At 42.0% G+C, this 23,889-nt stretch overlaps 1 protein-coding gene across 3 annotated transcripts; it reads right to left on the bottom strand.

Annotated features, from left to right (window-relative positions):
- Positions 1-1,086: 1,086 nt before the first annotated feature.
- Positions 1,087-8,622, bottom strand: LOC147453709 (receptor-like serine/threonine-protein kinase ALE2). Of its 3 annotated transcripts, none has more exons than XM_086515812.1 (8): positions 7,477-7,615; positions 6,751-6,969; positions 5,925-6,461; positions 5,436-5,807; positions 5,097-5,351; positions 3,228-3,611; positions 2,873-3,110; positions 1,087-2,792 (listed from the first exon to the last, which is right to left on the bottom strand). In XM_086515812.1, the coding sequence occupies exons 3-8, from the start codon at positions 6,403-6,405 to the stop codon at positions 2,042-2,044; spliced, it is 2,481 nt and encodes an 826-aa protein (XP_086371938.1). In that variant the 5' UTR covers positions 6,406-6,461; positions 6,751-6,969; positions 7,477-7,615; the 3' UTR covers positions 1,087-2,041. The 3 variants fall into 3 exon arrangements, with proteins under 3 accessions (XP_086371938.1, XP_086371939.1, XP_086371937.1); XM_086515813.1 differs by having other exon boundaries at positions 6,751-6,936; positions 7,477-7,614; XM_086515811.1 differs by lacking the exon at positions 6,751-6,969 and having other exon boundaries at positions 7,477-8,622.
- Positions 8,623-23,889: the final 15,267 nt, after the last annotated feature.

Genomic DNA, 23,889 nt, shown 5'->3' with positions numbered 1-23,889 from the left:
AATGCAATTATTAATCACATGCTTCTTAACTCGCTATCTCCCAGGACAAGATGTCATAGGCATCATCACCACTCCAAATAAGGTAATTTTCATCCGGTGACTATATTTTTCTTCAAAATCGTCTCACTCGGCCTCTTTTTTCTTTCCATATTCCTACATTGATCTGAGTTGATGTGTTGTTTGCAGTGCAATCACTCTCTTTTTTGTGCAATTTAGTGAATTTTATCGAGTTTTTTCAAAGATATTGGTACAAGTTCTTATTCACTTGTAATTTTTCTTCCAAGAAAAGAGAATGGATACATCGATACAATTATATTACAGATTAGGAGCTTTTGATATCAACGTAAGTATTGCTCCTAAGTATTCAAGCATTGGAAGCCCCAACCTAGCTTCTAACACTTCACTTCTCTTCCCCCACACTATCGGAAAGGAGGGCACGTCTTTTGGTGATTATTTTTTAAGGAGATAATAGCACTACCTCCCTATCTAACGATTGTGCGTGCTATATGTTTGCTCACTTGTAGTGTAGAACATGCACAAGTGTATTATCAAAATTATCTCGATTTTGTTGTCTTTGTTTAAACGAGAGGAACATTGGAGAGGAAGAGCAACCTTAAGTGCCATCTTTTGCAATCCTCACCTAAGTACTTTATAATTATAAGCATAATTTCTCCTCTTTTCCTCCATTCTTTGAAGCTTGCGGTGATCTACTGGCCTAATAAGATCATAGTTTTTCTCTCTCACACACAAACTGTCATCCACTGTATTATTTTCTTTGTAAGAAAAATAGTACGTGCATGCACGCACAAATACGCAAATCACTAGAGCGTATTTTTTAACCTCATGATTGAAAAGCAAGCTATCTTTGTCCCTAGATATAAATACTCAAAACCAATCAACTCCAGCAATGAAGTATATTACATTTACAATGGGGTAGGGGTTTCTTAGGTATGCCCCAATTGACTTTGCCCAAGTTAGTTTAACATTTCAGATAATTCAGAGATACCTATGAATGACAAATATGAAAAAAATTATCTATAAATGACAAATGGAAAAAAAAAAATCTATAAATGACAAATTGACAACTGAGCTCAAAGTTATGCATTCACTTGAGATGCTCGACTTTAACGATATCACATATATTTTGAACCTAGGATGGCACCTATGGACCAACACAACATTGATAAGATCTAGAAACCTCAAGACATACGCCTTGAAGCTGTAGCAATGAGTTCCTTGTCCAAGGTGGTGGTGTAGACAGTACTTAACAGAAACTAAACAAATAACAGTCTGGCTGTGAAAAACAATTGCTCCCCCAAAGGAAAGGCTAACTAGGATTTGATTTCGCTAGCTTGCAAATGTGACGCCTCTTGCCACAGATTTCCCCAACCTGGTTGAAGTGTTAATCCTTTTATGCACTCAGCAAGTGGACTCGAGTTTTCCAGCAGCATTCTTAGGGTCATGCTATCATCTTTGGATACTCATCTTTGCCATCAACACAACTATACCAATTCCAATTCTTGTATTCACCATTTTGCTGGAAGGAACAAGCTCTTGCATATCTACTACTCCCCAATTGGAGTTTCAACCTTCATAAAGTTCTTTTACACAAAGGATATGGATGGGAGCACCCTTTTCTCAAATGATCACCAATGGCTATCTTACAAAATTAAGTGTACATGGATGTCTATCAGTCATCAAGGGGGCATAGATTAAGGGAAAGGTCTCTCATGATCCTTCAGCTTTAAGTTGGCAATAAAAAATCACGTCATTTTAAAAAAGCTTTTGTCAATGCTTTCTATCTTGCAACGTGTTGTAGACCTGGTTTGTCATGCAGCAGCCATAAATTCTCCATCTGAGAAATCCGAGTTTTTTTTAAAGGAGTAAAGACAGGTGGCTGGTGGTATTGACAAGGCCAGTAAGAGGTTATCAGCAGGAAGCAGACAGCCCAGCAGTAAATAATACCATAGCAAAGTGCTCCAAGGCCGTCGTAAAATGAATTGAGGAAACTGAAGGAGCCATGATATGTCCAAACAGTTCCCTAAATCCGCAAAAAATTTGACTGATGAACCGTTTCATGGTTCCATGATGTTTGCCTGATTGTCAGACGTACGTCCAAAGATGTCGGTTCACTGATACTTCCTCCATTGCCAGTTCCAATGGATGCAAGCATGTAATGGCTGTGTCTCAAGGGACCAGATAAGCTATGTCTTCCAGTGGTATTGGCATGAGTGTGAGTCAATATACCTGAGTCGGAAAAAAATGAAGATGGCGAAAAAGGTCTCTGCAGCTCCTCGTAACTCAATCCAGAGTCATAATTTATTGTCATTGATGATGCATCATCCCGTGCAGCACTCTTGTTAAGATAATAGTGCCCAGATTGCAAATCGTTGTTGTCAAGTGAGCAATCATCCCCTTGACTACACTTACCAGATTCAATCCTATCGTTCAAAGCAAAGTCATTACATACAAGCTTCAATGCTTGCACCACTTCACCCATAAAAGGGCGATCAGAGACTTCTGGATGGACGCACATAGATGCAATGGCTGCCACTTTAGCCAGGCTATCGTACGAGACACTGTCCTTCAGGGTCTGATCCACAAGCACTTGCAAGCCCTCCATGCTTGTGAGAAGAGGCCGGGCCCATGTCACAAGGTTCTCTTGACCAGGGGGCTGTGACATATCTACTGGCTTCCTCCCAGATAGCAGCTCTAGTAGCACAACACCATAACTATAAACATCACTTTTCACAAGTAAATGGCCAGTCATGGCATACTCTGGGGCCACATATCTGCATCACAACACCAATTACTTGACGATTAGCATTGATTGAAGCTTTCTCTAGCACAAATTTTGTTAAGGAAGCTTTACCCAAAAGTCCCCATAACTCTTGTAGATACGTGCTCCTTGCCACCATCAGGTGCAATTTTTGCCAACCCAAAATCTGCAACTTTGGGATTAAAATCATTATCCAGAAGAATGTTGGCTGCTTTGAAGTCCCGATGTATAACGCGAGGGCTTGAGTCCTCATGCAAGTAAGATAATCCTCGAGCAGCACCCAGCGCAATTTTTAGACGTGCCTCCCAGTCCAAAGGACATGCACTTTTATCTGTAAGGGCAAAATAAAATAAAAGGAAAACGGCCATTACACATTCATATCAGATGCACGCCGACACTACACCGTTTTGAAAACCATTACAAGATGCCTGATCATAGAGCTACCTACCATGAAGATGAAACTCCACACTGCCATTTGGAATGAGTTCATAAACCAAACATCTGATGTGCTCTTCGGTACAGATACCAATCAGCTTAACCAAATTACGGTGGTGGAGTCGGCTCAGCATCTCAACTTCAGCAATGAACTCCTTCCCTCCTTGAAAATTGTCTCTTGTAAGCACCTTCACAGCAACCTCACTTCCATCATCCAGAATACCACAAAAGACCCTCCCAAAACCACCCTCTCCTATTATATTTTCAAGTGCAAACAGGTTAGTAGCCCTTTCCAGCTCTGCAACAGTAAATAATCTGGCCGTGCTTGCACATGTAATGGCACTTGAGGGGAAAGAGATTGATGTGAAGCTACGACTTGAGAACAAGGAGCGAACACCTGCGACCCACTCAGTATTCAGAAACTTATCATCTGAGAGAGAAATAAAGAGAGAGAAATCTTTATTAACATCTTGTAGTGGCCGAAGTCGTGCTATGAGACAGAACGGCGTACATGTGTGTGTCCTCTGGGTATCCAGAAAAAAGGACAAAAGAACCTGAGGCCCAAGTTGGGCAGTGACACAACCACTGAACAATTTTTTTAGATCAGTTATAGTCTTAAGTACCTACAAATAGTAGACTGGCCTTTCTGCCATTAGCCTGTTTACATGATTTCTTTGTTAGTATACCCATATCTCCTTTTGACGTCTTAAAATCAGCCCTTTCTAAATTCTTAAAACCCATTCTGCTATATACACTCAATCATACCTGGTAGCTTGTTTACAATTCTTGAAGTATCCTGTGCAAAAAGAGTGTTTCACACCTCTTTTTCGCCTAGCCCAGCACAAGATTGCATTGGCATTACAGAGGACAAGAATGCCAACATCAGTTTGTTTTCTTGTCAATGGCGATTCCTACTGTTCTCCACAAAGTGTTTGATGAAACACACGCTTCCTTGAAAAGAACCAACACTACATGACGAGGCTAGTCTGATAAAGATTTGATTGGTTTACTAACACAAGAACAAGCCTATGAAAAAAACACATGAAAAGAAAAACTCGACAATGGGGAAACCATTTTAAGCAGGAATTTTGATAGCTAGCGAGGTGCCATTTTGACAGCAGGATAGAAATCGATTCACACAGTTGCCTCGGAATCGTACACATTTCAACTCCCTCGTTGGTTGAGCTAGATAAGATCTCCAAACGTTTTCTTGCACTTGTGTCAACAAAAGCAGGAATAACCCATCAAGATTATGATGTCAGACGCCCTAGATGTTCCAATCGATTGAACATTGAGATAGAATATCCTAATCCAATTTCAGAATTTCTATTTCAAGCAATGACAGATCCGAATGCAGCACCTATGGTGGAACACCTAAAAGTACAGCTCAACGCAGATACTGTCACACACAGCTCTATCTTCTTCACACGCTGAGTACAACCTCAGCTAGCTTGTCAAATACTATTCCACTCACCATGGTTTTTCTATTAAACAAGCATTACTGAGTCAAAAAAATCCCTGTCAAACAAGACATTATCTCTTTAGCACTACAAGATTCTTTGCAAAATTGCAACAAAAGATTCTGTGCCCTTCTGCCAGGCTTTAGCAGCAGTCAAATTTGAAACAATTGAAGTAAAAACTTATAAGATCTATTTAAAACTTACATCTCAGTTCCATAGCTCTTATAATTGTTAACCAAATAATCGATGTGTGTCTGTGTGCACATGCCTGTGTTTATGCACCCTTTTACGCAGCCATATGGGTCCAACAGATTCCATAATGCATTTGCGTGTCTGTGTGTGTGAAAGTGTGCACATGCTCACACAGGCCTTAGTATGAATGCAAACAGAAATAAGCATTTAGAAGACTGCACAAAAAATACCTCCCAGTATGTTCTTTCTGCTTACTAATTTAGGCATAGAAGTGGGAGATGTGACAACTCGTCTGCACTTCAGAAGAATTAACCAAACTGCTGCAACACAAATTGCCATGGCAATAACAGCAGACAACACAATCACTGCCATGGTGTGTGTTCCAAGCTTTTCCTTTTTACGCTCACCAACGTCGACTCCAAAAGGCTTCTGAATCCCAGCCATACCATTTATTGGTCCACGGGCTGGGGGTGAGGGAGGGAGACCTGAAACGAACTTATGAGAAGAGACTTCACAAAAATGTCAAAGGAATCAGACACAAGTTTGTAAACTATTGATTCATCAAATACCTGGGTAATTGACGTATATCACACTGTAATTGCCGAAAAGGGTTCTATTGAGAACTACTTCGTGTTTCCAAAACTTCTGTGCTATCACTGTTGCATTTAGAATATCAAAGTCTTCTTGTAATGGGAGGAAATTTGCATCTACAATAGAAAAGTCTGGATTTTGACCAGAAGTATTGGCTCCAACTACCTCAACCTGGCTTGGATGGACTAGGGCACCCTCTGCAAGCTCCCCTGCAAGCACAGAAACTATAGGGAAAAGAGCATATAATGGCACACTGAGCTCCAATTCAACTGCAATAGGCTGTACACAGCTACATTGTGATACAAAAGATGACTTGGTGAGTGGAGGTTCACAAACAACAGCACTGCAATCTGCAAGGCATTAAGGCAAAAGGCATCAATCAGAAATCCTTCAAAGCTGCTGAAGACAAGAATCCAGAGTTTCAAATAGATGATCAGGAAAAAGGTATCAATAGAAAGTCAACTCACCTGGAGTTGGGCTGTAAGCAGGGGAGGTAACTATTGCTGGCCCAGGGGATGGAGATGGAGAAGGCTCCATAGAAATTCGAGAATGCCCTCGATGGGGTCTTCTATGAGATGGATGGGGTCCAGGAACAGGAGATGCTGCAGGCGCTTTAGCTGAAAAAGGAGGAGCCATAGCATGAGCACCACGTGGTGGTGATGCAACAGATTGGTCATGCTTAGACCTCGAATTATAAAAAGGCCTAGAGATCTTTGAATCAAAGCGATGCTTCCTTGGTTCCTCTGTTATCCTTGCAAATAGAGAGTGAAATCGCCTGTGCGCATGTGTTGAAAGGTAAGCAAACGACGACTTGTAAGTTGCAACTGCAACTTGCTGATGCAACCTGAAGTCATGACTGCAAGAACATATTTCATTTTCATACAATTTCCCAATCCTGCTTGAAATACTTGTTACATCAATCTCAGCTTCAGCATTTTGGCTTTTCATGCATTGACAGCCATCCACTCTAAGTTCTTTTGCTTCAGTAGCCAGGCGTTGTTTATCTGTTCATAAAAAGGAAATATTTTTCAATTTGCCCAGCTTTCCAAAACTCACAATCCATAAGCTACCTTATGCACAGCAACCATACAACAACAAATTGATACTTTTAGAATGCCTGTTAAATCCATTGTTACTAGAATAGTGTGCCCAAAATACTTTCATACTGCCTATGATTCCTACATCCATCCAAAATACCTCAACTTAGCTAAAGCGACTCTTATCAATGTCGAAATATTAAAATGCTAAGTCGTTGAGACAAGGCATTGCGAAGGAAGTAAAAGAGGCTCATGCCTGAAATAGATGCCCGGAGACGAATAAGATCATGGTTCAATCCATGTCTTCTACTCTTTCAAGAGCAGGACCTCGTGTGCCCCTTGAGTGTTATCCAAATGATCCATATATTTTGGAATTTAAATTTGAAGTTGTTGAAGGTTCAGGCAAGAGGAACAAGGCAATTGTGCAAACACTCTCCAAAATCTTGCAGGAGCAAAGAACCAGAATTTTCTTAAGCTGCAAGCATCATTAACTTTTTGACTCTGGGATTATGTGTGGACAAAATAGAAACACAATGCATAAGACAATGAACAAACTTGATCCAGATAGCCTTTAGTGCTCTAATAAACATAGATCTATCACAGCATCCATTAGTCCTTCAGGTCCCAAGCACAGAATATTTAAGGTAGTCAAAAACCATGGACCCAAAAGCCGCAAAACATAAGTGTTTTGAGAACTAGGATCAATCAGGATAATTGAATTGAATGCTTTGAGAAGGTAGTCAGTGCCATTGTTCTTCCCCCTAAAACAATCAAGATGAGTGATTTCAAATGCCCATCTACATGATGACTCCCTTCTCTCCTCTTCCCGTAAGCAAATGTAAACATTCTACCTCAAAAAAGCTGAATATATGGTTCACTAAAAAGAAACTCATTGAATTCAAGACAGAAATTTAAGCAACTAAGTGGATTGAAACTTCTATGAACTAGCATATCCAGTTATGATGGAAGTGTGAAGATTTACCAGAGCCAATTCGGTGCGTATTTGCTGACAGCGCATCTCCAGAAAGCAAAATTAGCAACGCAAGATGGAGAGCAGAAATCATTGCCTTTAAACAAGTGGCATCATGGGAAAACAATCCTAGGCAAACCACAACCACAGCATTCACTACTAGAAAGCGCTGTATCAGAACACGTGAAGGCCCCTGTTTTCGGTCTTGCATGGAACCCATTCATGCAGAACGAACAATATAAAAAAGACACTGTTTTGTGCCCATCTTCAAGATGTCCATTGCCCTCTGGGCACATGACATAAGCTCCCTTCCAAACTATTCTCTGTTGCAGCTTCACATCCGAAGTAAAAGAGAGGAGCAAATTCTGACGATCAGTTGGCTCCGCGCTGATGGGCGACTTCGGTAGGTGCAAAAAAGTTGGTCCCGAGAATGAGCTGGTCCTGCACGCATGCTTACGAGCGCACAGAGAGAGAGAGAGAGAGAGAGAGAGAGAGAGCGGAAGGAGGCGTCGAGAGCGGGTTTGTTTGTTGGGCTCAGATTTTACTGTACATTTCTTAGGTATTTACCATTTCGTAAATTATTTCTTGGGTATTTACCTCCTCCGTATGTTCTCTCTTTCGTTCCTACGACATTAAAAATTCTCTCCCGCTCTCTCTCTATCTATCTAATGCGCATATGTATCTACCTATAGTATTCTGGCAAAATACATCAAAGCTAGAAGTCATTACAAAAAGCCCCTAGACGTCATAGATGAGTTGAGACAAAAACTTAACAAATCATAGGGGAAAAACTACCACAGATGTAGTGTTACAAATTAGGGAGATTATCAAACATGAAGAACTCCAAAAATAGGCGAAGAAAACAAGCAAAGGAGCATGCAAGCACAACACACACTCACCCACACAACACATGCATACATGCAAAGCGCACACCAAATAGCCAGACAATTCACCAGGCAAAAGCAAACACTACGCACAAAAGAAAAAAATCACAAACATCGAAGCATACATATAAGTAGCAAACAAGGCAACGAAAGAAAGAACCTACATAAGGAACAGATAGAAGGAAATTGAAAATGCCACAGGTGGCGAGTTCTCGTAAGAGAAAAGTGGGTCCTGTTGCGTGGCCCTGCACACGTAAGGCTCTCTCTCTCTCTCTCTCTCTCTCTCTCTCTCTCTCTCTCTCTCTCCCCCGACCCTCAAAGGTTACCCAAAACATGAAGTTAAAAGACTCTACAAGGATTGCAAGAAATCTATCAAAACCATCACTTGCATGAATCCACTAAAGAAAAAGCTCATCACTCAAGCATCATCAAATAGTGCTTAAGCTTAAATAGGAATGCCATTAGAAACTTCTTTATTGTATTTTTGTGGACCCTTTAAAGGTTGGGTGATGTAAATAAAGCAACGGATAAACTTGCACGATCTCCTTTCAATGATGTGGGAATAAACTTGTTCTGTGAATTCAAACCTACACGAGAACACATCTCATTGTAGCCTACCGATAAAAAGATAGAAAAGAAGATAGAAGAGCATATCAACCTAGTCAAAACAATCGCACGAGACCAAATTGATCTACTTGACAAGTATTGAGCATCTTGTGCTCTAAAGAGAATGTGTTGAAATAACAAGTTGCTAGAGAGAAGTGTTGAAACAGAAGAGTTGGAGAAATTATTGCCAATGCCAAAAAGGGGCTAGTTCTAAGTTTGTTGCAGTGAAGTGTAGCAATAAAGCAAGATGGTCTAATTGGATGGCAAAAGAGGATTTTTGTGATAATAAGAGCCTTAATAGTTGATTGGAAAAAAAATCAATGAGATAATTTGTTTGAACTTTGTTATGTGGTGAAAAAGCCGTTGGTTGGAAGAGAGCATGAATCAAAAGCAGGACACTAAAACTTGTGTTCTTGTAACAATAGATTTTTGCAACATATTAGGATATGATCGAAGATCATAACACATCATGAGTGGCACCTCCATTATGCTCATGCCCCACAAGAAAAGTTAGTTCTCCACTTTGAGCATCCTTTTTCCATGGACACTTTAGACTTTTACAATGAGAAATGAACACTTTAGACTTTTACAATGACAAGATTGGATGAGGTTTGAAATGAATCCTCTAGACCCTTTGTAGAGAACCACATTGTGGCTTAACACATTGCAAACATGAAAATCATTTATCTAAGTATTTGTCATACATATGCAGCAACAAATAAAATCAGTGTATCTGAGAATAATAGAGCAAGGTTTGTGCACACAAGCTTGCATATTGTTCACAAACCGAGTACTAAAGAAGCAACCACATATACTACTTTCATACGCATGCAGGTTTTCCTCTAAGAAAGATAGACAAGTGTCACAATATTTGAGAGCTACGTTTGCAATATCATGTTGATGGACATAGAGCTTAATATCATGGTGTACGTCTTTCCAACTTCCACATTTTCCTTTGGTTTACAAGGCAAGCCAAAGCATGAAGGTTCTACAAATAGCATAAGGCTTGATAAGAGGTTTAGAGAGCTCTAACTAGTGTACCTTGAGTGGTTTTCACAAATTTTTGTATTTAGATGTTGTTTTGACTCATATTGTACCCTATTAGGTCAGAGTTTTGAAATGTGAGATCACTAGCCCTATTCTCATCGTTGCAACGCACTTGCAACGAGCGATCATTGTAGATAATTCAATTAGCTCTTGCCTCCCGGATGATGCAAGATGATGTGATCCACTTGTTGGGATTAAAGCCCAAGTGGCCTCTTATGCGGATATGGCCGCCCGCCCGCCTAACTCACTTACCTCTAACTCTTTGTATATACTAACATATTCTTTGTGAATACTAAGGATTTGGGAGATAACCCTTCTAACAGATCTCTGCGTACTGTGTACTGTGTAAGCTCACTGTGTGTGTGTGTGAGAGAGAGAGTCGACCCACGCTCCGCTCCGCGACTTCAATTGGTATCAGAGCCTTGGTTCAGTGCGGATTTGCGAAATCGCGCGCGCGCGCACTTTTTCGGCAGATTCTGGATCCGGAGTTCGAAAATTCACACTCGGCGTTCCGGGAGCGTTTCCACCAGGCGACCTGGGGTTTTACCCCCCTTTCGAAGCCGTTTATGCCCTCAGAATTTCGTTTTGAGCACTACAGCAGAAGATAGATTTCAGCCGCAAAGAAATCCGTCTTGTGTAGATTGGCAAGCAGGAGGTGGTCGACATCAATATCGACATCGACATACATCACTTATTCGTCTTCAGAGCATCATCTATAGACCAGGTACACATATATATCATCAGATATATATATTGCAGTCTGCATTGCTACTTCTTGTGCTTGCCAGGTTCCAGGGGAGGTGTGGCCATACGACGGCTTGACACCACTGGCATGTATTGCAGATTGATGTACTGTGATTGTGGGTCTGCTAGTTGTGAGTCACGCTAGCAGACAGACCGCCGCAGCGGTCATAGGACAATGATTGGTCTATTATAGGATGTATGCTAGTTCTGGGCAGTTTGCTGAGCCATCTGAGAGGGTCGTGTGTGAGGTTTTTTGAAGCCAAGCACTGGGGGCTGGGTTACCCAGTGTGAGGTGGATTAGGTTGCTGGAGTTCCCCTCTACACGCATCCTCTTCGGCGACTTTTATCCCTTAGGATGTATGACTTTGTGTAGACACTGGATTGCATCTTATGCGTCAGGCCGTTGAGGCATTGTTCAGGGCTCAGTCTTGAGACAGATACAGGTTCTGTCATCGCCCAGAGAGGAGACAGTGTATGCTTACAGGACAGCATATTACAGGGATTTTTTAGATTTGTCATTGGTCAACTATTTATGATTGTTTCTTGAGCTATCTTTTGGTTCCCAGAGCTCAGTTTACAGGGGAGACTCTGTCAAAAATTTTCAAAAATACTGACAGTTCCTGAGGAGAGGTGTTCAGCTTGTTGATTATAGCTTGTTTACTGTGTACAGAGGCCAGTTTACAGGGGAAACTCTGCCGGATTTTTCTCAGGAGTAAACAGTTTGGCAGATATGGCATCTTCTCAAAGTGAGACTCTTTACAACATAAAGAAGCTGGATGGCACAAACTTTCCATTCTGGAAGAAGCAGATTTGGCAGGTTTTGGTGCAGAAAAAACAAGTGAAGCCACTGAAGCTCAAAGGGGAGAGACCAGAAGGTATGGCTGAAGATGAGTGGGAAGAGCTTGACGAGTTAGCTTGTTCCACAATCATGCTGACACTGGCAGAAAATGTTTACTTCAACGTAGCAGAAGAGACTACAGCGTATGGCGTATGGCAAAAGCTATGTGATATGTACGAGAAACAAAGTGCTGCTTCTCAGATTTACTGGCTCAAGAAATTGGTGGATTTGAAGATGAAGGAAGGGACAGCCATGTCAAATCATCTGAATGAATTTCACTCAATTTTCAGCCAGTTAACAGCACAGGAGATAGTCTTTCCAGATTCAGTGAAGGCTATGTTTCTCTTAATCACTTTGCCAGACAGTTGGGATACTTTTCGTACAGCGTTAAGTAATTCTATCGCGCCAGAAGGTCTTACAAGTGCCAATGTAGAAGGCAGCTTGCTCACAGAGGAAGTGAACAGGAAGAACATTGACAAAGGCAAAGGCAATAGCGCTTTGGTCGTTCGAGGGAGACAACAGTTTAAAGAGAAGAAGGGTAAGAAGGCACAAAACAGAAGTAAGTCTCGTGATTCGAAGTCAAAGGATGACATAGAATGCTACCATTGTGGCAAGAAGGGTCACATGAAGCGAGACTGTACGAAGTGGAAACAAGAAAAAGGCAAAACAAAGAGTTTTGAGCAAGATGAAAAGAAGAGTTCAGTGAAGATTGAAGAGGTGAATGTCACAGGATCTGGTTCAGACAGTGATTCTGGTATAGCAGCTGGTGACATCTTCCTTACAAGCAATCTTGATTCTGTTTTCTTGACTGCAGAGGATGGACATGCTATGAGTGATTGGATTATCGACTCAGGGGCATCTTTACATGTTTCTCCGCACAAAGAGTGGTTTACATCATATGTGGCTACTAAAGACTATGTCAGACTTGGCAATGAGCAGGTTTGTGACATACTTGGAGTGGGAGATGTGCAGTTGAAGTTTCAGAATGGCTCTTCTTTATGGCTCAAGAATGTCAGACATGTTCCAGCAATCCGAAAGAGCTTGATTAGTACAGGGAAGTTGGATGATGCGGGTTATGTGACAGTTTTTGGGAACAGCGCTTGGAAGATCTCCAAAGGTTCGATGACTGTAGCACATGGCAGCAAGTCAGGAACTCTGTACACTTTACATGTTTCAGAGGTTAAAAACCATGTAATTAATGTGATTGAGCAGCCAAGTGTGTCACTGTGGCATCGTAGGTTGGGACATATGTCAAAAAGAGGAATGGAAATACTTTCTCATTATGGTTATTTGCCTGGCTTTTCATTTCAAGATTTCGAGTTTTGTGAGCATTGTGTTTATGGTAAGCAAACACAGGAACCGCACAGATCAAAGAGGAATCGTAGGGACGAACGGTTAGCTCTTGTACACAGTGATCTATGCGGACCAATGCCTAGTTTGTCACTAGGGGGAGCAGCGTACTTTTGTACATTCATAGATGACTATTCTCGCAAAGTATGGGTTTACTTCTTGAAGCACAAGGATGAGGTGCTCAAGGTCTTTAAGACATTCTTGCAGCTGGTGGAGAATCAGAGTGGTCAGAAGCTGAAGTGCTTGAGAACTGACAATGGTGGAGAGTACGTTTCCAAAGCTTTTCAAGACTTTTGTCAAGAAAAAGGGATTAAGCCGGAACTTACTGCACCATATAATCCTTCACAGAATGGGGTTGCAGAACGTATGAATAGGACCATACAAGAGAAGGTCAGAAGCATGTTGTCAAATGCTGAGTTGCCTGATGGATTTTGGGCGGAAGCAGTGGCTACAGCAGTCCATTTGATCAACAGGTCTCCTAGTAGGGTTCTGGATAAGAGTGCAGTGGCCGAGATGCTATGGACAGGCAAGGCACCTTCGTATAAGCATCTCAGAGTCTTTGGTTGTGAATCTTATAGCCATATTCCTAAGGCGTTCAGAAATAAGTTAGAACCAAAGAGCAAGAAGTGTATATTTCTTGGCTACGGAGAATCGGGCGAGATGGGTTACCGGCTTTGGGATCCTGAGTCCAGAAAGCTTATTCGTAGCAATGATGTGCATTTCAATGAAGCCAAGTTTCACGCTAAGCCAGAGAAGACAGAGGAGATCAGAAGAGTTGTCTTCAGGGAAGATGGACCTAGTGCTAGCACATCAAGACAGCATGGTCAGGCTCAGGAACAGCCTATAGTGGCTAGAGAGGCAGAATCAGTTGTGGTGAGACGTTCTGAGCGTGTCTCCAAACCACCTGATCGTTATGTGCCATCTCTAAATTATGTCATGCTCACAGATTGCGGAGAACCATCTTGTTACAAGGAAGCATTACAAGTGGTTGACTCGAAAAAATGGCAGTTGGCCATGCAGTCAGAGATGACAGCTCTGCATAAAAACCAGACATGGAAGTTGGTTAAATTACCACAGAGCAAAAAGGCTCTACCTTGTAAATGGGTTTACAGGTATAAGATCACCGCTCATGATAGTCAGCCAAAGTACAAAGCAAGGCTTGTTGCCAAGGGCTTTAAGCAAGAACAAGGCATTGACTTTGATGAAGTCTTCTCTCCAGTGGTCAAGATGACTACATTGAGATGCTTTCTTGCATTGGTTGCTATATTGGATTTGGTGTTGCACCAAATGGATGTCAAGACAACGTTCTTGCATGGTGATTTAGATGTGGAAATTTACATGCAGCAGCCAGAAGGGTTTGTTGAGAAAGGCATGGAACATTTGGTATGCCAGTTGTTAAAGAGTCTGTATGGCTTAAAACAATCACCGAGGGCATGGTACCATAAGTTCCACCAGTTTATGCTTTCTCAAGGCTACAAACGTAGTGAGTTCGATCACTGTCTATATACAAAGAAGGCTAAGGATGGCAGTTGGCTGATCCTTATTTTGTATGTCGATGACATGTTGATTGCTGGCAAACACTTGGAAGAAATTTCAGCTTTGAAGTCAAAGATGGCAAAATCGTTTGACATGAAAGACATGGGTGAGGCAAGTCATATACTTGGTATGCGCATTGAGAGAGACAGATCAAAGAAGTTGATTTGGTTATCTCAAACAGAGTATATTGACAAGGTTTTGCAACGTTTCAATATGGAGAAGGGAAAGGCATTGAGTGTTCCATTGCCACCATATGTGAAACTTAGCAAACAAGATTGTCCTGTGTCTGAGGAAGAAAAGGCTGAAATGGATAAGATTCCATATGCGTCTGCAGTGGGTAGTTTGATGTATGCAATGATTGCTACACGTCCGGATATTGCATTTGCAGTGGGAGTGGTTAGCAGATATATGTCAAATCCCGGCAAGAAACATTGGGAGGCAGTGAAAGGTATCATGAGATACTTAAAACATACAAAGAGTATGCGCATATGCTATGGTAGTCAGGATTTGAGTGTCAGAGGATACACTGACTCAGATTATGCAGGAGACTTGGATAAGAGGAGATCTACATCAGGCTATGTCTTTACATTGGCTGGAGGTGCCATATCATGGCGATCTCGATTACAAGATTGTGTTACGCAGTCTACTACAGAAGCTGAGTATGTTGCAGCAAATGAGGCATGCAAAGAAGCTATTTGGCTTGGTAGATTGGTTGCAGACTTGGGAATCAATGCAGATATGCCAGAGTTATATTGTGATAGTCAAAGTGCTATACAATTGGCAAAGAATCCAGTGTTCCATTCGAAGACTAAGCATATTGATGTGAAGTATCACTTCATTAGGGAAGTACTTGAAGACAAGCAGATACAACTGCTGAAGATCCACACCAAGGACAATCCTGCTGATCTACTCACAAAGGGACTTCCAGGAGAGGGCTTTGTGCATTGTCGTGAGTTATTGGGCATTGCATAGATGGCAGCCATGTAAATCTTTGTACATTTATGTTCATAGATTTACAGTTACTTAAAGTGCCACATTGGACTTTAAGTGGGAGGTTGTTGGGATTAAAGCCCAAGTGGCCTCTTATGCGGATATGGCCGCCCGCCCGCCTAACTCACTTACCTCTAACTCTTTGTATATACTAACATATTCTTTGTGAATACTAAGGATTTGGGAGATAACCCTTCTAACAGATCTCTGCGTACTGTGTACTGTGTAAGCTCACTGTGTGTGTGTGTGAGAGAGAGAGTCGACCCACGCTCCGCTCCGCGACTTCACCACTTTCACTCTTCACCTTTCCCTCATGGTACTTGAGATACACTAATGGTCATTGAGACTGCAAGGCTGTCCCCTTAACCACGTAAAAGGAATCATTCATTATTCAAGCATGGTCTTTTGATGGTAGTAGTCAAACTATTGGTTCCAAAGATATATAGGATGTATCGCCTTTTCTTACTAAATTTACCAACCTTTTCATAATCCCTTAATAAAGAGTTATATATATCATAAGTAAAATAGTATATAGCAACAACATGGGGACTAGATGGATCTTTTTTCCACACTATGTCACAAAAAATTTGCAAGGGCACACTTGTTAATTGTCATTGAATGTGCTAGGTTCAAGGGACGGGTAGTAGTATACCTGAATTTTGTGTGCTTGGTTGTTCTCAAGTGTTGATTTAGAGGTTTATTGATTGAATAAACCTTGCACAATCAATAAACCTTGCAAGATTGGAGAAATTGGGAGTTAACAGTTGTTGATAGTAATTAAAATTTGTAGATATGGTTTTCAAAAGATAACATTTGAGAAACTTGTGCATAGGATTCTTGTACCCCCTAAAAAAGAAAACAACTATATATAGGTATGGTGGGGAGGTGACGCCATCTCATTAGGAGAAATATGGACTTTGCATGGGCATTGTATGGAATCCTGATTTTTAAAGATTAAGGCTAATGTTGTGTAGGGTTAAGGGGACAAGGGTATTGAAGAAGGTAGTTTTGAGTAGGTTTTTCTAGCCATTTTTTAAGACAAATGTAGGATGTGGACCTAAGAGGTTACTTTCTCTCTCTAGCTTTTTGAAAGTGAAGGAAGTATAGAGGTGTGGCCACATCCGGCAAAAACGTGGGTCACTAAAAGCCAAAATTTGACTTTTTTTTCAAACAGCTTATTTTTTACTTAAAATACCCTCCCAACATATATACATATTCAAAAATCATTTTTTGACCTTTTCTTTTACCTACAAGCTTTGAAAGTCCATTTTCTCAAAATCTTTTCACCCAAAAAGTAAAAAACACTTTGTTCTCTCCTCCTCCTCCCTCTCCTCTCCCTCCCTTCCCCTACCTTCCTCCTCCTCCCCAATCTCTCCCTCCCCCTCTATCTTTTCATTCTTTGCTTCCTCACGTAACAACTGCCATGGTGCTTACAGACATCACAAATCGTTTGCTTCCACCACCACGCACTCCGCACACCAAAAGCGTGCATATTCGCTTGCCCACGGCGTTTGCACCGAAGGCCGCATGTGAGGGTGATCAAAGGTCATCACAGGAACGTCGCGCCTCCAGTGAGACGAATGTTGGCATTTGGGTGGATGGCCATTTCTACCCTTACGATCCTATAAGCCGCTTCCATCCACCCTTTAATAACCTTTCGATATTTATTCAATATCTTGGGAGGGGAGAAGCAGGCTTGTTAGGCTATTGCAAGCGGTTATGTATGGGTGCACGTGCTTCTTTGCATATATGGATGCACGAATGTCAAGCTCTTCAGCTCAAGACGACGGCCTTACAAGATAGTATTGCCTCTTTGAAGAGGGAGGTTGAAAGTCTTCAACAAAAAATGCAGGAAAAGGATTCCCACATTATGAAGCTTGACAACACCATTTTATATTTGAAAGAAACATCCCTTGGTGCAAGGGAACGCAAACGCACATATTCATCCATTGGAACCCTTGCACATTCGAGTGGAGCACACAAACGATGAGTGACAGCCACAAGGTGATTTGGTATTTACTTGAATGATACATTCTTACTTCACACTATTTTCTAACATTTATCTTATTGGTAGCTAGAAACTTCATCTAGGAGGCATGCGGTGGAACAAGCCAAAATGATGGAATCAACCTTCTCACTAGTTGTCTCAATACCCATGATGTGATTTCTATCTTACAATCACCTAGAGGTAAGCAGATGCAGTCACCAAGGACCTTGTGTGCGAATTGAGAAATGTGGTTAGTGAAGATGACGTGCAACAAGCTTGTGACGAGGCAGGGATCAACACCAAAGCCTATTAGGCTATTTCTGGACTCCTAAAGGATGCCCTCAAAGAGCGTGGCATTGTGAAAAACCTATTTCCCATCCCGCATAAGGTCAACCTTGCAAAGAAGGCCACAAACGAAGATGTGTTCTCCCACATTGGGGAATACCTACGCATTGAGGACACAATGCCAACTTTGCTTTATGCTTCGTGCACAACAAAGGCAAGGGGAAAAGGTAAGAAACACTTCATAAGACCTTCGGAGAAGGGCTTTCCTTACACAATGTGGAACAATATTTTTGTGGACCTTACAAGGCTTCAACAAGCCATGCTTAGATTTTATGAGTTACCTGAAGAAGGTGACACACTAAACTTCTTTCTTTTGGCTATGTTCTTATCATAGACTTTGAAGTATAAGGTCTTGCCACTATTTATTTTGCAGTGCTTGGCACAAATGTCGCTTTTGTGCTAAAACTCGATGAGTGTCAAATAGTGGAAGGCCGAAGGTTATAGAGGCTAAGTGCCACTCTAATGAATGAGGCCCTTTTGCAAACCAAGAGAAGTGATTCAAGCTTGCCATCTCCCACCCCGTCTTTTAGTGTGCAATCAGAGAAAGACATTTGGTGGTTGGGTGCTATTGAGGTGCCCAAAGAGACCAATGGAGTACTTTCATGGATTTTTTAGAGAACTCCATGGATCACAAAAGTAATACACTCCCAAATTGCAGGTGAGAAGTTGGAGGTTGAGGATTTTGGTAGTTATGATGTGGAGTGGCACTTAGGTGGGGACTTGAAGACCATAAAGTGTTTGCTTGGATGCAAACAAGGGGCTTCTTCTCTCATGCCTTGTCCATTTTGCACTCGAGGGTAAAAACCTAACGGACAAAAATCACACAAGAGCTCTACAAAGGTCGGTTCAATGCTTCCATGGCAAGGGGATGGAGAACAAGGGTTGGACTGTCGTGATTTCGGAGATGAAGGTAGAGAATGGGAAGCATCTATTTTCAAATGTCCCACGCTCAATGCCCCAGACCGTGCACGAAAGGACCAGGCTTGGAATCCAATCTTTCCATTTCCTCTATCGAATGTACATTTTTGTACATTACACGCATTCATGCGCATTTTTGATAGGCTATTGAAGCTCCACATTGACTATGCTTTCACAATGAAGCCATTGGAAAAGTCCCAGGAAGCGATCGAAAGGGTGGAGGCACTCTTCAATTCCATTGGCTGTCATGGTGGAAATGTGCCTATCGTTGCTACAAAGAACACAGGGGAGGCCCATGAAATTGCCCAACAAGTGTCAATGAGTGGACAAAAAGCCAGACACTTTTTGAAGAAAGTAACCCAAGGAAATCCAGATCGAGTTGATGCTCAAAACAGCTCCAACCAGCAGGCAGGTAACCTTTGGCAACTTTAGAAGGAGTTATGCAAAGCTACTATTGACAATGATTTAAATGGCGAGCTTGCAAGCAAGCGCAAGCAAGTTTGGGTATATTTTGATAAATGTCAAGATTATGGGCCTTAACAGCACAACAAAAGAACAACACCGATCATTTCAAGAAGCCTTGGTGGATTTTACGAAGGTCTTTCTTGGGGTGAAAATAACATCACACATTACATGTAAGCCATGTTACGTGGTGAACTTATTACAAAGGATTGTTTTTATTAAATAATGTGGATCGTTTACTCATGTGAACAACATATCTTGTTTGCGCATGGTGCATTTTTTATGCACAAATATGGTTTGCTTGAGAGTTTTAGCACTCAAGGCATGGAGAAGTCCCATTGTCAAACAAGGGGGGTGTACTTCAAAAATACTCGATATGGTGGTGGAATGGTGTAATCCAATTATTTGAAGGAGATGTTCAACTGGTTTTTTCGCACAACATTTGCTCATAAGCTCACAATGGAGCGTGCGCAACAATCCAAGATTGCTAGAGAAGTGCAAAAATGGAGTCGTCAAGAGCATAGCAACAAGTGGCAAATGTCGCAAGGCCCCGCCAAGCATGTTGCATGGCGCCAATGCAGTGCGCGACCATGGTCTAAATGGATTCTACACGAGTGACTACACGTGAACGTAGTGTCCAACTCTTGACATGTTTTTTTTAAAAAAATTTGGTGCATCCATTTAAAAAATAAAAGTTTTTTATCAAAATTAGTGTGAACAGGGCCCTTTTAAAATGGGCCCTTATAGACATTGCATGCTCTCATAAATCACTCATTTCTTAAGCGCGGGTGAGCTCTTACCATACCCAATGGTGCGCACCAAACAAACTGCAAAAGAGCATATGCCTGCCAACAGAAACACCCTCCAAGGATGTGAGAAGCCGGCATGGCTTACAGGCACAAGAAAACGGCCACTAACACTTGGCCGTTCTAGGCACTCTTTTAGTAGTGGGCATGGTAGTTGGGCCCAGGAGACATCGAGGGAAGAAGAGACTTCACTTGCTCAACGACAAATGCCTCGATAAAGAGTGAAGCAACACGCCCAGCGTTGGCAAGAAGAGCAGGCCCAACAAACACCAGAGTATGATAGGGAGGACCCGCCACACCACATTTCGCAAGCTAGACCATCCAGAGCTCGGGTGGTCCATACAGATACCGAATCAGAGACAGAGCCACCATGGTAGCGAGCTGATACACCACACACACTGGGTGCCCGTTGGGGGGAAGACATTGCCTCGTGGCCAGGGAGCTCTCTCCATAGCATAAGATCGAGAGCCAAGGGAAGAGGATGACTCTAAAGAGGCTGCAGATCCAGCCCCAAAGCATGTAAACATGTGCAAATCAAAGTTTTTCTAGAAGCCTAAATTCCACCAACGAGCAAATGTGCAAGTGCCCCCAAGACAACCTCAGTGGCGTCGAAAAATAGCAAGGCATTTGCAAAAATCCGGCACTACCAAAAGACTATGGAGATTTTAATTTGACGTGCCCTCTTTGCTTGCACGGTTAAGTAGGTGCTTCAAAGCTATGGAAATGAGTATAGGATGCAAGCAATAGCGGTGGAGGCTATTCAAGAAGCTACAGAGGCCCACACCATATCAGTGTTGGAATATACCAACCTATGCACCATACATGCAAAGAGAGTGACTATACATCCAAAGGATATGCAGCTTGCACGCCTGTTGTGATGGGACTTCGAGCATTAGCCGAAGTTACACATCCTTTTTTGTATTGAGCACCCTTCTCTTTGTAATCACTGATTTTGCAAATGACAAAATGATTATGAGTTGTCTATTGTCTTTGTCTACTGTCTCCGTAGTCATTTGGCTTTTGGGACTATCCATCTATTTTAAGTTAAGTGTTTTTGGCCATGAATAAGTAAATTTAAATCAAAACTCTATAGTTTTGGTAACCTAAGGGGCAAACAAGGCTAGAAAATGAAAAAAAAGGGTGGCCACAAGGGTGCATAGGTGAGCCATCCAACAATTTTGGATGGCTCACCTGCGCGCCCTTGTGGCCACCCTTTTTTTTTGCAATTGCCAGCTTTGTTTGCCCCTTAGGTCACCAAAATTGTTGATATATAGTGAAACTTGTTGTTTATGCAGCATGATACTAGATTTTTATAATGTCGAATGTGATTGTTTTTTTAGTGCAGGGAACTAGAAAGTTTAGTTGAAGGAAGGCATAATGTGCTTGAAAAGTTTAATCTCATGTTCATCTCACCTTTTCCAGGTTCTTGGGGGGCAAACAAGGCCAGATAATGCAAAAAAAGGGTGGCCACAAGGGCGGACATGACATCCATCCAAAAATGCTGAATGAGCCATCTGCGCGCCCTTGTGGCCACCCTTTTTTTGGCATTTTCTAGCCTTGTCTGCCCCCCAGGATACCAAAAAAAAATTTAGATTAAGTGAATGCAAATATTAATGCAACATGACAGTACAAATTCCACTTCTTTTCACTCAGATGTTTTTTGTACTGTCCCCAGATTTAATGTAAGTTGAAAGCAGATATCACGTGCATCCCGCTTCTGATGTGCTGTTACTTTAAGCAAATAAGACACAACTTATTGAAACACATCACCAATTTCAGCAACTTACAAGACTACGAGATCACATTGAAAAGAATGTACAAGATAGAGAAACTGTTCAAAGTATATTTTATTACTTCTAAAAAGTTAATTTTACATCATAAATCTGAGGAGCTCATAATTTTTTGACCATTTCTTGGCGCCTCTCTTGCGCGTAAGGCAACTCCCCAGTTAAGAGGGACTGCGCTATCACCTTAGGGTCAGTTGAGCCAACGGAAGCATGTACCCCTATCTAAGCAAGCACTTTACCATGAAAGCCATTGCCAAATGCTGTGCATGCAAGGGATCTACGCACTAGGAACACAAGATGGGCAGTCTGAGCAATGGTGCACAAACACAAAACCTTGCTCAGAGCTTTCAACGACCACGTCATAAAATGGCCTTGGGGAGTGAATTCATTATGTACAATGGAAACATCGCCAAGGGGGAGTTGTCCTAGGTAATGCGCAAGGGAAGACTGAGGTCCAAAGCCCGTCCTCCTGCCACTCGTCCTTGATGCAAACTCATCAACCTCTAGGACGTCCTATCATAAACCAGTCAAGGTTAAGAAAAAAGACAATGAAGTCTAAAAAAATACATAAAAATTAGGATAGAGTTTACCCCCTGCCCTTGTTGTCCTCCTCCCCGTTGCCCTTTCCACCCAAGTCAATGCTCCATGGCACCGCACCTACGAGCTTTGGATCATTAGAGGGGGGGTCACGCAGTGGAGCAGGCATCCTAGCGGCCTCAACCTTGGCTTGCGTGGCCTGGAATTCTTCCTCATCCACATGCAACTGCTCTACTGCCAGGACCTTCGCACAAACAAGTGCAAAAGTATCGGTAACAGAGTCCCCAAGTGGCAAGAGCTTGCTTTCAAGGGAATTTGGCGCACTGTCTAAGGGAAACTTGGCGCTGGTGCATAGAACGCTCAAGCATTCATCCATGCTCAGACCAAATGCTTTCTCTAAGTCATGCATAAACACATACTCCTCCCCATCCACTACCACAGAGGAGAAGCGGATGATTTCTACCTCTGGGATAGCATCTTTCGTTAATGGTAGTGGCACTAGAGTGTCACTGGGTCCAGCCACAACAATGGATTTTGCAACCACCTCCTCGAGCCCCCTGGGGTACTCGAGCCAAAGTGCTTGTCCTTCCGCTACAAGGTTCATGGGTACAACCTTCTGCTCCTTGGTGTCCTTGATAAAGGACCCAACCGGAAGGTGTGGTAGGCGGAGCTCCTCCAAATCAGGTTCCTTGCTCACAAAGAAGATGAATGTTGTCAGTTGAGAAAGGTACTCCACCCCCAACTTGCGCTTCTTGAGCGTTGACACCCTTGGGGCTTGTTTGTCCAAGAAATGGCCTGCGTCGATGGAAATTTCTTGGAAATGTTTCAACAGCTTGGAGAATGGGCGACCACCTTTGTGTATGTAGCGCAAAAGATCGCAAGGCACCTAGATCTCTGCATGTGGAGAGATAGATACATAATATTTTATGATGTGCTCCTCCATGAACGCTGAAATCTCGGCGAATGCATCCATGTGAAGGGCAATTGTGGCATCAAGGTTGGGGAGACGAGTAAAGAAGGTGTGGAGGTCCAACTTCCCTTTGTAATCGGTGTCCTCAAGGAAGAGGATGAAGCGTGACAAAGGGGTGGATGTGGGTACAGATGCAGAGGTTGTGGAGGTGTCCATGTCTCTCAGGAGGTTCACTAAGTGTAAAACTACCATATCACGTGCGTTCAAGACATGTTTGTAAAACCCCTTCTTTGTGAATTTTGTTAAGAATATAATGTACCCTTTTCTTTTAAAATCTGTAAGTTTTTTCTAAATTTGAAGAAATAATGCCCTTCTGTATATATATTTTTGTAGATTTCAAGAACTTTAAATACCCTTCTATTGAACTCACGTGATAGGTTACATTTTTATTAGGTGACCTTCCCGAACCATATCTGTTGAAAAAGTGAAAAGTGTGAATGAGTTATGCAGCCCCCCTTATATAATGGTCCCTTTTTTTTATAAAAAGGCACTTTCCCCAATTTTTTTTAAAAAAGCACTTTCACCAAAAAAAGAACTTTCATCTCAATGTGAAAAATTATATTAAACGTCATAATTTGCCAAATCTAATCATGTTGATTACATCAGGGATTGTTTCCA

The sequence above is a fragment of the Adiantum capillus-veneris genome, chromosome 7 (genome assembly GCF_014529385.1).
Source record: "Adiantum capillus-veneris isolate H3 chromosome 7, ASM1452938v2, whole genome shotgun sequence".
NCBI lineage: Eukaryota > Viridiplantae > Streptophyta > Polypodiopsida > Polypodiales > Pteridaceae > Adiantum > Adiantum capillus-veneris.
Note: the sequence above shows the minus strand (reverse complement) of the source record. Positions and strands in the feature narration are given on the sequence as shown.